Source organism: Rhinoraja longicauda, chromosome 11 (assembly GCF_053455715.1).
Source record: "Rhinoraja longicauda isolate Sanriku21f chromosome 11, sRhiLon1.1, whole genome shotgun sequence".
Taxonomy (NCBI): Eukaryota; Metazoa; Chordata; class Chondrichthyes; order Rajiformes; family Arhynchobatidae; genus Rhinoraja; species Rhinoraja longicauda.
The window spans coordinates 14122271-14140281 of NC_135963.1; the positions used below are offsets into that span (position 1 = coordinate 14122271).

Below are 18011 nucleotides of genomic sequence, written 5' to 3' on the forward strand. Positions count from 1 at the left end.
TTTCCTGTGTGCCCTAACTGTGCCTCGCATAATTTGCTAAACTTCCATCAGGTCTTCCCTCAGTCTCCGACACCCCAGCGAAAACAATCCAAGTATGCCCAACCTTGTAGCTAATACTGGAGTAACTCAACGGGGCAGGCAGCGTCTCTGGAGGGAAGGAATGGGTGACGTTTCGGGTCGAGACCCGAAATGTCACCCATTCCTTCCCTCTAGAGATGCTGCCTATCCCGCTGAGTTACTCCAGCATTTTGTGTCTATCATCCGTGTAAACCAACATCTGCAGTTCCTTCCTGCATTAAAACCCTTGGAATTCCATTCCTCAAGCAGAATGTTTAATATTTTTTAAAGCAGAGGTAGATAGATTCTTGATACGCAATGGAGTGAAAGGTAATCAAGGGTATGTTGGAATGCAGAGTTTACAATCAGGAGAGCCGTGATCTTGTTAAATGACCATGTAGGCTTGAAGGAGTAATTGGTCTGCCTCTGCTCCGAGTTGCTTTTATCTTCTAGAGCAGCAGCCATTACCATTGACCCTGACCTCCGAATGAGGCCAAACATTTGTAAAATATTTGCCGAATGAAAAACAAAATGTACTGTGCTGATAAAAAAAACTCTTTCTAACGTTGCTGTGTTCTGAACAGTCAAAGGCTTTGAGAGAAAGATGGCTTCTGGAAGGAGTGGTCAACTTAACTCCTCAAGAGCAAGAGGCAATAAAAACGCAGCACCAGGAAGACCAACAACAATCCAAGCAAATGGAACAAACAATTCTCAGGTAAACCATCGATGTATGACAACAGTTGGTCACACCATGACTGGAACAAAAATCACACTTCGGTATAGCTCCGTTGAAGCTGAGAACACTAAATAGAAGTGATAATAATGTTAATCTTGATCCACTGTGCAGGAAAAAAAGACCAGAGCAAGGTAGTCCACTCGACTGAAAGGAAGCATGCAGGTACAGCAGGCAGTGAAGAAAGCCAATGGAATGTTGGCCTTCATAACAAGGAGAGTTGAGTATAGGAGCAAAGCGGTCTTTCTGCAGTTGTACAGGGCCCTAGTGAGACCGCACCTGGAGTACCGTGTGCAGTTTTGGTCTCCAAATTTGAGGAAGGATATTCTTGCTATTGAGGGCGTGCAGCATAGGTTTACCAGGTTAATTCCCGGAATGGCGGGACTGTCATATGTTGAAAGACTGGAGCGACTAGGCTTGTATACACTGGAATTTAGAAGGATGAGAGGGGATCTTATCGAAACGTATAAGATTATTAAGGGGTTGGGCACGTTAGAGGCAGGAAACATGTTCCCAATGTTGGGGGAGTCCAGAACAAGGGCCCACAGTTTAAGAATAAGGGGTAGGCCATTTAGAACTGAGATGAGGAAAAACTTTTTCAGTCAGAGAGTTGTGAATCTGTGGAATTCTCTGCCTCAGAAGGCAGTGGAGGCCAATTCTCTGAATGCATTCAAGAGAGAGCTGGATAGAGCTCTTAAGGATAGCGGAGTCAAGGGGTATGGGGAGAAGGCAGGAACGGGATACTGATTGAGAATGATCAGCCATGATCACATTGAATGGCGGTGCTGGCTCGAAGGGCCGAACGGCCTCCTCCTACACCTATTGTCTATTGTCTATTGACCCTAAAATCCGTAGTATGTCATGGCGCCATTTTAGTAGGCATAAACTTGCAGAAACATTTTTAAAGAAAAATAACAAAATTCTGTGAATTGATAGATGAGATATATTCATCATTTTTATGGTATCATCACACATACTGTTCCCCCAAAACACTGATTACACTGCGAGAGGCATAACGGACGGTGGGTTTTGTTTACTAAAATGGCTCCTTTGCGCACTACACTTCAGTGTAGGTGATTTCGACAGATTGGTCTATCTTGCTCTACTCTATTATCTTTGTTTTCTCTGTACCTTTGGTACATGTGACGGTAAAAAGAAACATTGAACCATTCAACCATTGAGGGATCAAGCAGATAGATGCGTAGAAGGTTGAGGGGGGACTTGATAGAGGTTTTTAAAATTTTGAGAGGGACGGACAGAGTTGACGTGGGTAGGCTTTTCCCTTTGAGAGTGGGGAAGATTCCAACAAGGGGACATAGCTTCAGAATTGAGGGACAAAGGTTTAGGGGTAACATGAGGGGGAACCTCTTTACTCAGAGGGTGGTGGCTGTATGGAATGGGCTTCCGGTGGAAGTGGTGGAGGCTGGCTCGATTTTATTATTTAAGAGTAAATTGGATAGGTATATGGATAGGAGGGGATTAGAGGGTTATGGTCTGAGTGCAGGTTGATGAGACTAGGTCAGGGAGAATGGTCGGCGTGGACTGGTAGGGCCGGACAGGCCTGTTTCCATGCTGTAGTTGTTATATGTTATATGTTATATGTTATGCCTGACTTGACCTAATGCTCAATTTTACTCATATCAATGGGAGGCTATATTGGATGAGTGTGAAATCATCTTCCTGTCCACCGTGCCAATTTGGTAACATTTAACTCTCTGCGTATAAAGGATTCATTGGATCATTGTGATTCAAAGGATTCACCAAGTTACATTGATGTTTGAGTTTCCTTTTATACATTTAATACATTTGATGTATTCAAGAGAGAGTTAAATATAGCTCTGAGGGCTGACGGAATCAAGGGATATGGGGAGAAAACAGGAACGGGGTATTGATTTTGGATGATCAGCCATGATCATATTGAATGGCGGTGCTGGCTCGAAAGGCCGAATGGCCTACCCCTGCACCTATTTTCTATGTTTCTATATACAAGGCATGTAAAATACCAAGAGTGTTATATTGATTTTCTGTTTTCTGTGTAGACACTAGAGCCTCCAGGTACATTTTGCCATAAATCATAAACTGATGTTTGTGAAGGGAAGCTTAAACTAGCCCACCAGCTTGTATCTGCATCACCTGCTGGTGAGGCATCTCCCCAAATGCCACCAATAAAATAGTCATGGAGTCATACAGTGTGGAAACAGGCCCTTTGACCCAACTTGCCCAGACCAACCGACATGTCCCATTTACACTAGTCCCACCTGGCTGCGTTTGGCCAATGTCCCTGTCCTATCCATGTACCCATCTCAATGTTTCTTAAAATCTGCGACAGTACTACCCCAACAACCTCCTCCTGCAGCTCGTTATATGTACTCACCACCCTTTGTACGAAAATGATGACAGAGGTATTATATTTCAAGGGCTAAAATGATTTAATCCGATAGACACTTTATTTTCTCGAGGTACACAACTGAAGATGTGTCTGAATGGTAGCAACATCACCTAGTGGTCATCTCCAAGAACAACACCATGCAAATCAATTGTAGTGCAAAACGTCAGGGATTATAACAGCCAGTTCTACTAATCAATCTTTCTTGGCATTATAAATTGAATGTGCAATAAGATGATGAAAAGCATGCTGGCTCTAGGAGCTAAAAGCAACAGTACCTCTTCCATCAGGCACACTCCAACTATTCCCTATTCATAATGTCATAAGTTCATAAGTGAAAGGAGCAGAATTAGGCCATTCGGCCCATCAAGTCTACTCCGCCATTCAATCATGGCCGATCTATCTCTCCCTCCTAATCCCATTCTCCTGCCTTCTCCCCATAACCCCTGACACCCGTGCTAATCAATTCTATCATGCCCTCTGCTGCACTTGCTTAATCTTCATGGGGTAAATTCTCTTCAGTGGCCCAGAATAGTTTGAACTATATAAGCTTCAATAAAGCTTATAATATCAATTAATATTTCATTATGAAAGCATACAGGAAAAAAAGGATAAAAATGTACATTTACCGGTTTCCAAGTAAAGAGTGATACTAAACAAATTAACATAGAAATGTGGCAATAATGAGTATATACGGTTACATCACTCCTGCCCTGCCCTCAGAATGCTGAAGGAAATCTAACCTCTCCTTGACTGGAGGTTTCCAAAGCTTCTTGTTGGTTCGGTTCTCTGAATATGTTTTAGGGAACCGGGGGATTATTCAAGTACGGCTGCTGCAGCAAATTGTTTAAATTCCATTGCAGCTCAGTTACAGAAGGCTGAAAATTACCAGAGGTTGCTATTACAATGTGATTAAGTCACACATGCTGCTATCAATATTGAAAGACATGTTGGCCCCCAGTACCATCAAAGCTGTGCTGGAATTGAAAAAAAAAAATCAGTTGCTTTGAGAATTGAAGCTTTTCATTTGAGAATTTGTACGTTCTCCCCGTGACCTGCGTGGGTTTTCTCCGAGATCTTCGGTTTCCTCCCACACTCCAAAGACATACGGGTATGTAGGTTAATTTGACTGGGTAAATGTAAAAAAATTGTCCCAAGTGTGTGTAGGATAGTGTTAATGTGCGGGGATCGCTGGGCGGCGCGGACTTGGTGGGCCGAAAAGGCCTGTTTCCGCGCTGTATATAAATGATATGATATGATATGATAACTAAGGCAGAGGGTTTTTTTTTATTTTCCAAGGATAAAATTAGACCATGTCTGTTTGGATAGCAAATTTGAAGGTTAGAGTGTGTAGGAAGGAACTGCAGATGCTGGTTTACACCGAAGATAGACACAAAATGGTGGAGTAACTCAGTAGGACAGGCAGCATCTCTGGAAAGAGGAGTCTACAACAGGGTCTCATCTCAAAACATCACATATTCCTTTTCTCCAGAAATGCTGCCCCTGACCCACTGAGTTACTCCAGCATTTTGTGTGTATCTTGAAGGTTAATAGACAATAGACAGTAGACAATAGACAATAGGTGCAGGAGGAGGCCATTCGGCCCTTCGAGCCAGCACCACCATTCAATGTGATCATGGCTGATCATTCTCAATCAGTACCCCGTTCCTGCCTTCTCCCCATACCCCCTGACTCCGCTATCCTTAAGAGCTCTATCTAGCTCTCTCTTGAATGTATTCAGAGAATTGGCCTCCACTGCCTTCTGAGGCAGAGAATTCCACAGATTCACAACTCTCTGACTGAAAAAGTTTTTCCTCATCTCAGTTCTAAATGGCCTACCCCTTATTCTTAAACTGTGGCCCCTTGTTCTGGACTCCCTCAACACTGGGAACATGTTTCCTGCCTCTAACGTGTCCAACCCCTTAATAATCTTATACGTTTCGATAAGATCTCCTCTCATCCTTCTAAATTCCATTTAAAGATTTTTTTCAACCATTGACAGCGTGTAGTGTCTATTGTATGATATATAATAAGAGGGTTTCGTTTATTTTTGAGATACAGCGCTGAAACAGGCCCTTTGGCCCACCGTCTGCACCGACCAGCGATCCCCGTTCATTAACACTACCCTACACACTAGTGATTACGCATACACCCAAGCCAATTAACCTACATACCCGTACGTCTTTGGAGTGTGGGAGGAAACCAAAGATCTTGGAGAAAACCCACGCGGTTACGGGGAGAACGTACAAACTCTGCACAGACAGCACCCGTAGTCGGGATCGAACCCGGGTCTCCGGTGCTTCAAAGCGCTGTAAGGCAGCAACTCTACCGCTGCGCCACCGTGCCACCCTGGGTGTTTCAACGAACCAGTTTTCTATTAATAGTTCTTCTTTACCTTTCTTCCGTAACATTTTAAAGAATAGACATCACAGAGATTAAAATAATTAACATGGAAAAACATGTCAAATCCTATGCCTATATTTAAATTTTGACAAGTATTTCAGGGTGTACAGGTGGATTCATAGAGCAAGGAAATAAACCCTTCAGCCCAACTTGCCCATGCTGACCACAGTGTCCGATCTCTGCTAGTCCCACCGACCCACGTTTGGACCATATCCCTCTAAACCTTTCTAATCTATGTACATTAACTGTCTGAATGTCTTTTAAATGTTGTTATAATTTTAATTTTTTCACAAAAAATATAAAAAACTAACGTCAGTCAAATATCCTTCCCAAAAGCTTGTTTGGAACAGACATTGTCAACCCATTGCCAGGCCAAGATTAATTAGTTTAGGCTAAGATCAGTTACTTCACCCATGAAACACATTATAATTGCTCTATTTGAAAACACGCCTCTCTTAATACCTTTTAGACAATAGACAATAGACAATAGACAATAGGTGCAGGAGTAAGCCATTCAGCCCTTCGAGCCAGTACCGCCATTCAATGTGATCATGGCTGATCATTCACAATCAGTACCCCGTTTCTGCCTTCTCCCCATACCCCCTGACTCCGCTATCATTAGAGCTCTATCTAGCTCTCTCTTGAAAGCATCCAGAGAATTGGCCTCCACTGCCTTCTGATATAAATATATTATTTGTAAAATTTACAATGTTTGGGTTCTTTAGTGGGTGTTTTTTTCCTCAAGATACCTGCAGCATTTCCTGCATGTCAACAATATCCCATATGATCAGAAGCTAGAGCAGTCCTGAACTACAGTCTACCTCATTGCTATTGAGGGCGTGCAGCGTAGGTTTACTAGGTTAATTCCCGGAATGGCGGAACTTTCATATGTTGAAAGACTGGAGCGACTAGGCTTGTATACACTGGAATTTAGAAGGATGAGAGGAGATCTTATCGAAACGTATAAGATTATTAAGGGGTTGGACACGTTAGAGGCAGGAAACATGTTCCTAATGTTGGGGGAGTCCAGAACAAGGGGCCACAGTTTAAGAATAAGAGGTAGGCCATTTAGAACTGAGATGAGGAAAAACTTTTTCAGTCAGAGAGTTGTGAATCTGTGGAATTCTCTGCCTCAGAAGGCAGTGGAGGCCAATTCTCTGAATGCATTCAAGAGAGAGCTGGATAGAGCTCTTAAGGATAGTGGAGTCAGGGGGTATGGGGAGAAGGCAGGAACGGGGTACTGATTGAGAATGATCAGCCATGATCACATTGAATGGCGGTGCTGGCTCGAAGGGCCGAATGGCCTCCTCCTGCACCTATTGTCTATTGACCCTCGGACTATCCTTCTTCAGATTTTGCTGGCTTTACCTTGCACTAAGCCTTATTCCCTTATCATGTCATCTATACACTGTAAATGTCTCGATTGTAATCATGTATTGTCTTTCCGCTGACTGGATAGCACGCAACAATAGGTTTTCACTGTACCTCGGTACACGTGACAATAAACTAAACTGAACTTGGATAGACACAAAATGCTGGAGTAACTCAACGGGACAGGCAGCATCTCTGGAGAGAAGGAATGGGTGATGTTTCGGCTCAAGACCCTTCTTCAGATATCATTAATTCTTTCTCTCCAGAGATGCTGCCTGTCCTGCTGAGTTACTCCAGCATTTTGTGTCTATCTTCGATTTAAACCAGCATCTGCAATTCTTTCCTACATAAATTGAACTTAGGATGTGATTTACCCCTGCGGAGTTGCATGACCCAATAGGTTAAAGGTCTGAAGATGGGGCTCGACCCAAAACGTCACCCATTCCTTCTCTCCAGAGATGATGCCTGCCCCGCTGAGTTACTCCAGCTTTTTGTGTCTATCCAGGTTAAAGGTGATCCCTTTTGTAGCAATCCTGGGCTAAACTGGGACTGAGTACACAAATGACAGGGGTTATTGGAATGCATGGGAGGGAGGGAAGAAGTATTGGGGCACTATGAGGGTAGAAATGTTTTGTCTCTGCATTACTGAATGACTTGGCTCTAATCTTTAAGCTTTATACTTTGTCCCTAGAATCCTCATCAAATTTAAATAGTTGCTGGTTTGTGTAAACAAATCGGGAAGACCTCCTTGAAAATAGACGCAAATTGCTGGAGTAACTCAGCGGGACAGGCAGCATCTCTGGAGAGAAGGAATGGGTGATGTTTCAGGTCAAGATTCCTTTTTCAGACGTCACCCATTCTTTCTCTCCAGAGATGCTGCCTGTCCCGCTGAGTTACTCCAGCATTTAGTGTCGTAAACCAACCTTAAGTTTAAACCAACATCTGCAGTTCCTTCCTACACAGGAAGATCTCTTCGTCAGACTGAAAGTAAAGGGGGAGGGGGGTGGGGAGGAACTGGAGGTAGGAAAAGGCAAGAACAAATCAGGCCGTTGACCTTTCACCGCCCAGCGGCGGCTTCAATATCGGGAGCCCCGACCGCCCCGACGTGGCAAACCCAACAGCCTGACCGCGGGAGAAGACGGCAGGGAAGAGAAAAAGACATTTTTGGCCTTCCATCACAGTGAGGAGGGACTGGAGGAGACTCACTGTGATGGATGTTTCTTTTTGTTTGGTGTTAGTTGTGATTGTATGTGTTATTGCATTTTTATTGATTATTCTTATTGGTCTTATTGTTTAACTGCGGGTAATGTTTCATTTCACTACACATTTATGTGTATGTGACAAATAAACGACTATTGACTATTGACTATTGGCTACCCCCACCTGATTTGTTCTGGCCTTTACCTACCTTCAGTCCCCCCCCCCCCACCCCCCCTTCCCCCCTCCACCCACCCCCCCCCATCTACTTTCAGTCTGAAGGTTTCCAACCCAAAACATCACCCAGCTTTTTCTCTAGTGATGCTGCCTGAGTTACTCCAGCACTTTGTGTCTATCTACTGTATAAACTGGCATCTGCAGTTCCTTCCTCCACAGGAAGATATCCTCAGCTTTTGTCGTTAAGGTAGCTTCAGTGTAGCTTCAAACCGAGGTTTTAATTCCTATCCTGCCCACTTTCTTCCAGCAGAGGTGTTTAACATCTCCCCAAAGATCTCTAGGGCTATCTCAGTCATTTGTTTCTAGTTACTCTGATTGTTTTGTGTGCTGTAGAACTGGTAAATGCATTATATTTTCTAAGCTCAGGTCAGGAGTGGCTCGGAGCTGGATGATTCGACCGCTCTGTTACGTTTGTTAATTAAAATTCACTTGCTTATCGTAAAAACACGAAATGATACAAATGTTTAGCAGGTTAGCAAATGTGGGAAGAGAAACAGCTAATGTTTCAGGTCAGAGATTCTCCTTTGGAACTGGAAAAGAGGAAAATCGACGTGCAGAGAAGGTGGAAGGGATGGGTAGAACAAAGGGAATGTCCCTGAAGTGTTGAGGCCACATGAACGGACTGTTCCAGATGCTACGGTCAGGCAAACGCCTCCGCTGTCACGCTGTGAAAACGGAGAGGATGAGACGGAGCTTCTTCCCACAGGCCATCAGGACTGTCAACTTTGATAACCCCAGAGACTAAATTTTTGTCGACACTTTTTGTGCTATGTTTAGTAACTTATTAACTTTATTTATATGCTGTAACTGTAATTCTTTTTGTGCACAACCCGCAGGCATTGCCACTTTCATTTCACTGCACATCGAGTATGTGTATGTGACAAATAAATTTGACTTGACTTGACTTGACTAATGGCACCTCATATCCCAAGTGGGTAGCTTACATCCCAGCGATATGAAGAGACAGAGAACTGCGGATGCTGGTTTATACCAAAGATTGAACATAGTGCTGGGGTAACTCAGTGGGTCAGGCAGCATCCTCTGGAGAAAAAGGATGGGTGTCATTTTGGGTTGAGACCCTTTTTTCAGACTGAAAGTAGGGGGTGGGGGATGGGGGGGGGGGAGGTGAGGGAATGGTGAAGAGCTGGAGGCGAGAAACGACGACCAATCAGGCCCAGTCAAGAATGAATGACCCAGAACGCCACTTATCCAACTTCTCCACAGATGTTGCCTGACCTGCTGCATTGCCTCAGCACTTTGTGTAGGAAAGAACTGCAGATGCTGGTTTAAATCGAAGGTAGACACAAAATGCTGGAGTAACTCAGCGGGATGTGCAGCATCTCTGGAGCGAAGGAATGGGTGACGGTTCGGGTCGGGTCTGAAGAAGGGTCTGGACCCGAAACGTCACCCATTCCTTCTCTCCAGAGATGCTGCCTGTCCAGCTGAGTTACTCCAGCATTTTGTGTCTACCTTCGATTTAAACCAGCGCGTTGTGCCTTAAGATACTACAACATGTGGTATAGATTAAAACTAGTTAAAAAATAATTTGAAATAGTTAACAAGAGTTTTATGATGTATAACGGAGATCCTGATTAAAATAATAGAGTTGGAATTGTTAACCTGTCAGTTAAATGATATTGGGGTTGGAAGGGATTGGGCTGTGCGGTCTCTCCACATGACCCACTGTGCCATTTCCCCACACCTCCTAATGTCCCCCTCATCACCTCTTCATCCTCAGGCTCCTGACTACCAGCTTCCCCATGAGTCAATAGACAATAGACAATAGACAATAGGTGCAGGAGTAGGCCATTCAGCCCTTCGAGCCAGCACCGCCATTCAATGCGATCATGGCTGATCACTCTCAATCAGTACCCCGTTCCTGCCTTCTCCCCATACCCCCTCATGCCGCTATCCTTAAGAGCTCTATCTAGCTCTCTCTTGAAAGCATCCAACGAACTGGCCTCCACTGCCTTCTGAGGCAGAGAATTCCACACCTTCACCACCCTCTGACTGAAAAAGTTCTTCCTCATCTCCGTTCTAAATGGCCTACCCCTTATTCTTAAACTGTGGCCCCTTGTTCTGGACTCCCCCAACATTGGGAACATGTTATCTGCCTCTAATGTGTCCAATCCCCTAATTATCTTATATGTTTCAATAAGATCCCCCCTCATCCTTCTAAATTCCAGTGTATACAAGCCCAATCGCTCCAGCCTTTCAACATACGACAGTCCCGCCATTCCGGGAATTAACCTAGTGAACCTACGCTGCACGCCCTCCATAGCAAGAATATCCTTCCTCAAATTTGGAGACCAAAACTGCACACAGTACTCCTTATTATGAGTTGGATCACTGTGCACTGCACATTTAATCTGCCTTTCCCAGCATAAAGAATTTCTAGCCCATTACACAGAGATGAGTACTGAACAATCTTCCTACCACTGCATGGCACTAGTGCACTTTGTAAGAAACTCAAAGCCGTCACCACAAACCTTTTTGCTCTCGGGAGTTGGAATCTACCATTCTCTGCATTTAAATTAAATCACGATCCTTTCTTAATTAATAACTTTAAATGTAGTGATCACTTCATAAAGGATTATGCTATGTTGAGATTATCTTCATCCCATGTTATAAACAATAGACAATAGACAATAGGTGCAGGAGGAGGCCATTCGGCCCTTCGAGCCAGCACCGCCATTCAATGTGATCATGGCTGATCATTCTCAATCAGTACCCCGTTCCTGCCTTCTCCCCATACCCCCTGACTCCGCTATCCTTAAGAGTTCTATCTAGCTCTCTCTTGAATGCATACAGAGAATTGGCCTCCACTGCCTTCTGAGGCAGAGAATTCCACAGATTCACAACTCTCTGACTGAAAAAGTTTTTCCTTATCTCAGTTCTAAATGGCCTACCCCTTATTCTTAAACTGTGGCCCCTTGTTCTGGACTCCTCCAACATTTGTTGGTCGGCTCGGCGGACTCGGTGGGCCGATGGGGCCTGTTTCCACGCTGTATCTCTAAACTAAACAAAACTAAAAATCTTAACAAAACATGATAAATAAGCAAAAAGCTTTTCCAAAAGTTGGTAGTGAGATTTTTATGATTGTGTAGATTGTCATTTTGTGATTGTGTAAGATTTCTGGCAATGCACAAATCACAGAACTGTACATGTGTTGTATAATATATAAGCTGGAAGAATGGTAATGTAACATTGCCCATGATATCGACTGCTGATGATATGTGCTAAAGAGACCTGGCTTATTCATCCATTTGCCCAGTTTGCTGAGCTACACTTTAAAGATGACAACTGTATTATGTATTATCCATTTTGCAGACCAGTTCATACACTATAGTTTGCAAAGATTTCAGTTCTGGAAGCAGAGGTCACAGCATATTTCTTTGCACTATAAATGTGACCTTCCTATCTGGATGTGTATTTGATGAGAGCAGGTGCACTTAACTGCACATTGTTATTCAGCAAAGGTACAACTTATCACCAAGGTTTTATGTGACATTGAACTCTGGAATACAATTCCCACATTCTAAAGGTATATATTATTTACAGGTTTGAAGAGGAAATCAAAACTCTTGAAAACCAAGAAGCCCAGATTTCATTTAATGAACAAGTGTTACTGAAAAAACTGAAAGCAACAGAAAGATCCACAGCAGATATAATTAAGGTACGATGTCCAATGTTATTTATGATACTTGAAGAGTTCCAATATGTTGTTACTGGATGATAATTCAACATAACTTTGCCTTCAAACTGTTTGCACATGTTTGCGCACATGCGGGCGGCTCAGTGGTAGACTTGCTGCCTTACAGCACCAGAGACTCGGGTTCAATCCTGACTGCGGGCAGGGCCGTCTTAACGCATGGGCCTGATGGGCACTTGCCCGGGGGCCCACGAGCATAGGGGCCCCATGCTGATCTGTGTATGTTAAGTGACTTGCAATAAATAAATACTACTTTAAAAATGTAGGTTCAATAAGTGCTTTTTTCGCAACATTTTCGGTCACTAAGTGCTTCTCACAGCGATCTGTAAGTGCTTTTCGCAACAATGTAGCACCCTAAGTCCATCGCTAAGTGCTTTTCGGTAAGTGTTTTTCGCCGGCACGACAGGGGGGGGCTGGTAGGGAGAGGGGGGTGGGGGAGAGTAATGGTAGGGGCCCCAGTACACTGCTTTGCCCGGGGGCCCATAATGCTGTAAAAACGGCCCTGACTGCGGGTGCTGTCTGTACAGAGTGACCTGCATGGGTTTTCTCTGAGAGCTACGGTTTCCTCTCACACTCCAAAGAAATACAGAGATTTGTAGGTCAATTGGTTTGGTATCAATGTAAAATTGTCCCTAGTGTGTGTGTGTGTATATATGATAGTGTTAGTGTGCGGGGATCACTGGTTGGCGTGGACTCAGTGGGCCGAAGGGCCTGTTTCTGCGCTGTATCTTAAAACTAAACTAAACTATGTTGAACATGTAAAAATGTTTTTCACAAACCACTGGTTTGGATGTTAGTACGCTACCTTCATTTGTCTAACAAACATCTAAACATTTTCCGAGAAAGTAATCCTATTTCATGCAGCTGAATTTATCAGAAAAAAATATTTAAACAGACTGCAGAATTTAGAGTTTTGCAATCTACACTGGCCAGTTAAAGGAAAGTGTTGAACCTGTTTAACGAACACATTTTCAAATGCAAGTTGATACTGGTAAATCTATCGCTGGATGGATTACCGAAAACTATGATCATTTTTTCTCCCTATTATATAATGAATGGAATTTGACCTTTTTAAGTGTCAACAAGTGTCAAAAAGTGGTGGGCTGAAACTCCTTCCAAATGTTGAGCAGGTTACCCAGATTGTCTCTGGGGAAGTACTGAGACATCTTGCTCCTTCACTGGCACTGTGTTAAGATGCAACGTTAAATTTCTCAATCCACCACCACAGTGATTTTAACAATGTTGCACCAAAATCTGGAACAATGGAAGTAGCGGGCAGACCTGATAGACAATAGACAATAGACAATAGGTGCCTTTGAGCCCTTCGAGCCAGCACCACCATTCAATGTGATCATGGCTGATCATTCTCAATCAGTACCCCGTTCCTGCCTTCTCCCCATACCCCCTGACTCCGCTATACTTAAGAGCTCTATCTAGCTCTCTCTTGAATGCATTCAGAGAATTGGCCTCCACTGCCTTCTGAGGCAGTGAATTCCACAGATTTACAACTCTCTGACTGAAAATGTTTTTCCTCATCTCTGTTCTAAATGGCCTACCCCTTATTCTTAAACTGTGGCCCCTGGTTCTGGCCTCCAACAAAAAAATTGGGAACATGTTTCCTGCCTCTAACGTGCCCAACCCCTTAATAATCTTATATGTTTCGATAAGATCCCCTCTCATCCTTCTAAATTCCAGTGTATACAAGCCTAGCCGCTCCAGTCTTTCAACATATGACAGTTCCGCCATTCCGGGAATTAACCTAGTAAACCTACGCTGCACGCCCTCAATAGCAAGAATATCCTTCCTCAAATATGGAGACCAAAACTGCACACAGTACTCCAGATAGAGATATATGAAAGTAAATGAGAGGCCACAGGTTAGTCAGGCAGTCAGAACCTAATGTCCAGAATGGAAATATCAAATACTAGAAGGCATAGCTGCAAGGTAAGAGACGCAAAGTTTAAAGGAGATGTGCGGGGCAGGTTTTTTTACAGTGGGTGGTGAGTGCCTGGAGCACGCTGCCAGGGGTGGTGGTGAAGGCAGATATCATAGTGGTGTTTAAGAGACTTGTGGATAGGCACATGGTTATGTAGGGAGTGGGAGGATATGGATTATGTGCAGGCAGATAAGACTTTGTCTTGACATCGTGTTTGTCACTAACATCATGGGCCACTTGTTCTGTACTTTCCACGTTCTATGATAATTGACAAAGAACGGAGATGATTTCTCCTCTAATCTTGGCTGACATGAGCACTATAACATGCACTAACATATCTCTAGATATATTATTGTTAATAGAGTACCGGTGAAAGAACTGGGAAGCCATAACTGTGTGGCAATTTTTGCAAGTTGGTACAGTACAGTGATCTCCTATATAAATGAATGTGTTTCTTTACAACTACTCCAAGAAAATATGAAATGTGTGCTGAAATATGAAATATGAAATATGAAATATGAAATATGAAATATGAAATATGAAATATGAAATATGAAATATGAAATGTGTACATTTTTAAGTAGAAACTAAGTAGAATTAAATCCTCTATTATTCATAATTTGTTTGGACCTGCATGCAGGAAACATGTTCCCAATGTTGGGGGAGTCCAGAACCGGGGGCCACAGTTTAAGAATAAGGGGTAGGCCATTTAGAACGGAGATGAGGAAAATCTTTTTCAGTCAGAGAGTTGTAAATTTGTGGAATTCTCTGCCACAGAAGGCAGTGGAGGCCAATTCTCTGGATGCTTTCAAGGGAGAGCTAGATAGAGCTCTTAAGGATAGCGGAGTCAGGGGGTATGGGGAGAAGGCAGGAACGGGGTACTAATTGAGAATTATCAGCCATGATCACATTGAATGGTGGTGCTGGCTCGAAGGACCGCATGGCCTACTCCTGCACCTATTGTCTATTGTTTAATCATAGCATCTGTACACTGAAATATTTGAGCTCATATTGTGGGATGCATGAGTGTTTCTTGGTTCTGTCAATAAGTATTAGGGTTTAGGGGTAATTTTATAAATATATCCATGAGATAAGCATTTTATATCATGCAAGAGACCACAATCTCACACCTCTGAGCACTTCAAATCTCCTCGACTTTTATTAACAAAGATGATGACAGATTTTTCTTCAATGATTTTTTAATTGAATCTTTAACGTGCTCAATACAGTGCAGTAAAACTTGAGTTTAATACAATATCACTCATTTTCCAGGCACACATTCTGTTTTCAGGGGCAATAAAAATTAATCTTAACTATCTTTTTACAGGCAGCTCACGCTGAGAGTGATCAAGGTAAGAACAACAATATTAATATTTGCCTCATAATTATTTTCATCAATGACCTGTTTATTACTGCCCTATTTTGGTTTTTTAATTCTGTCACTATTCATAGATCGGATGAAGTTTGTACATTCAGAAATTTTAAACCCTGCCAAAGAATATCAGTCTCAAAAACCACAGAGAACAGTAAATCCAGATGATGAAAGACAAGACCATGAACAATCTAAAGCAGGTAGGCTTGCGTGGTAAGGTAACATTTCAACTTCTTCCCAAATGCCCAAATTTTCCGGTCTATATGAAACTTCAGGACCTCTGCTGATCACGATGAAACCTTTACGCTTATTAAGGAGCTGTCCTGTCAAGAATCACCTTGAATTAAACTCTGTGCCTTCTGTCAACAGCGTTGGGAAAAGCTAACAGGGTGGCCAGGTTAATGAATTCACACCAGGAGCAGATCAGAGCAAAAAGCAACTGTTTTGCCTGTAGCATTTTCTAGAGAACAAAAATAAAAAGTTGGACCTATATAGTTTAGTTTAATTTAATTTAGTTTATTGTCACGTGCACAGTGGAAAGCTTTTGAGAATAATATAAAGTGAAAGATTTTTCAAAAAAATCCACAATAATCACGAGTTTTAAAAAAATCCATAATAATTTTTTTAACTGTTTTGGGGGAATCATAATCTCTCTGGACAAAGCGAATCTGTCAGGGCTGGGATTGTGCATAAGAAGTATAGGTACATATCTGGTGCTGATTGTACATACATAGGCAGCAAAAAGAGCAACAAAAGTATACTTCCCTGCCTGTTTCCCAAACCCGTGACTACCAAGTAGTCAAAAACCTGCCTAAGTCAGCGTTAAATGTGTTCAATGCCTCTACCTACCTCTACAACTCCACAAAGTCATGACCATCCTCATCTCCTCATCTCTCACTCTGATCCTCCACCCCCCATTCTGGACTCTACCACATGGGAAATCCCCCTCAGTACCTTATATATTACTGTACCTTCTTCTCAATTCCAATGATTATAGTCCCAATATGTTGAACCCTTACTCAGATGACAATGCTTTCAACCTGGGGCTCCACCTAGTGAAATTTCTCTGAACTACCTCCAGTGTTATTGGATATTACTCCCATTGTTATGCTAATACACGTTTCATTCACATTTTCTAATATGTTACTACACAATAACATAATAGATTTTTCAATGCATCTGGTAAGTTTAAAGTAAATGAACAAAACAGGGCCCAGTTGAGCTGACAGGGAGTAGGGCAAACAGGGCCCCTGTGAGTTTAAACGGAACTGGTCATGTCATAAGGGAAAGGAGTAGAATTAGGCCATTCAGTCCATCAAGTCTACTCTGCCATTCAATCATGGCTGATCTATCTCTCCGTCCTAACCCCACTCTCCTGCCTTCTCCCCAAAATCAAGGGATATGGGGAGAAGTTGGGCACAGGGTACTGATTGTGGACGATCAGCCATGATCACAATGAATGGCGGTGCTGGCTCAAAGGGCCGAATGGCCTCCTCCTGCACCTATTTTCTATGTTTCTATGTTTCTAAAACCTCTGACACCTGTACTAATCAAAAATCTATCTATCTATGCCTTAAAAATACCCAGTGATGGCCTCCACGGCTTTCTGTGGCAAAAATTCTACAGATCCATCACCCTCTGACTAAATACATTTTTCCTCACCTTCCTAAAAGAATGCCCTTCAATTCTGAGGCTATGACCTCTATTCTTAGACTCTCCCACTAGTGGAAACATCCTCTCCACATCCACTCTATCCAAGCCTTTCACTATTCTTTCGGAACAGGAAGTATTCCTGTTCAAGCTTCCCATTGTGCATTTGTTCAGCCAGCTAAACCATCTCTGACCAAATCCTCAACACCTGTAATTCATTGATCAGTTATTCCAGTGAATGAACAATCCCTGTTGGTGTTGTTTCAAAGGGGATGGTCATTTTCCCTGCCAGTCCTACAGGAGTACGTTAAGGCAGTAAGAGAGATGGGGAAATGCGGAAAGCCAGTAAAAATAATCCAATAATAGAAAGAAGGCACACTTTTTTTGCAAAACAATGAGAGATTTTTTCAATTATTAGTTATTCAATTGATAGCCTTTACATCGTGCACTAAATGTTGTACCCTTTATCCTTTACCTGTGCACGGTCGGCAGCTTGATAGTAATCATGTATAGTCTCTTCATTGAATGGGTAGCACGCGACAAAAAGCTTTTCACTGTACCACAGCGTGCCAATAATGTGACAATAATAAATTAAACTATACTAAGCACAAAGAACATAGAACACAGAGCAGTACAACACATGAGCGGGCACTTTGTCCCACAATGTCTATGCCGAACATGATGCTAAATTAAACTAATCTTATCTACCTGCACATAATCTACTGTATATCCCTCCATACTCTCCATATCCATGCACCTATCTAAAAGCCTATTAAATGCTGCTGTTGTATCTGCCTCCACCACCATCCTTGGCTACACGTACCTCACTCCTCGATTAATCCTGTGATGCATTCATAGAGTGATGCAGCATGAAAATAAAAGAAGCCCCATCGTCCCAACTTGTCCACGCCCATCACGATACACCATTCCCGGTTGTGATAATTAAGTAAGCAGATT

General features: G+C 42.8%; 1 protein-coding gene across 1 annotated transcript in view; it reads left to right on the forward strand.

Moving 5' to 3' along the window:
* Positions 1 to 18011, forward strand: part of LOC144598038 (palmdelphin-like) — a 40471-nt gene that overhangs the window by 13277 nt on the left and 9183 nt on the right. Inside the window, exons 3-6 of the mRNA XM_078407911.1 lie at positions 642 to 772; positions 11946 to 12060; positions 15360 to 15384; positions 15485 to 15604. Of these exons, the coding sequence (XP_078264037.1) occupies positions 642 to 772; positions 11946 to 12060; positions 15360 to 15384; positions 15485 to 15604 (391 nt within the window). The remainder of the gene's footprint in view (positions 1 to 641; positions 773 to 11945; positions 12061 to 15359; positions 15385 to 15484; positions 15605 to 18011) is intronic.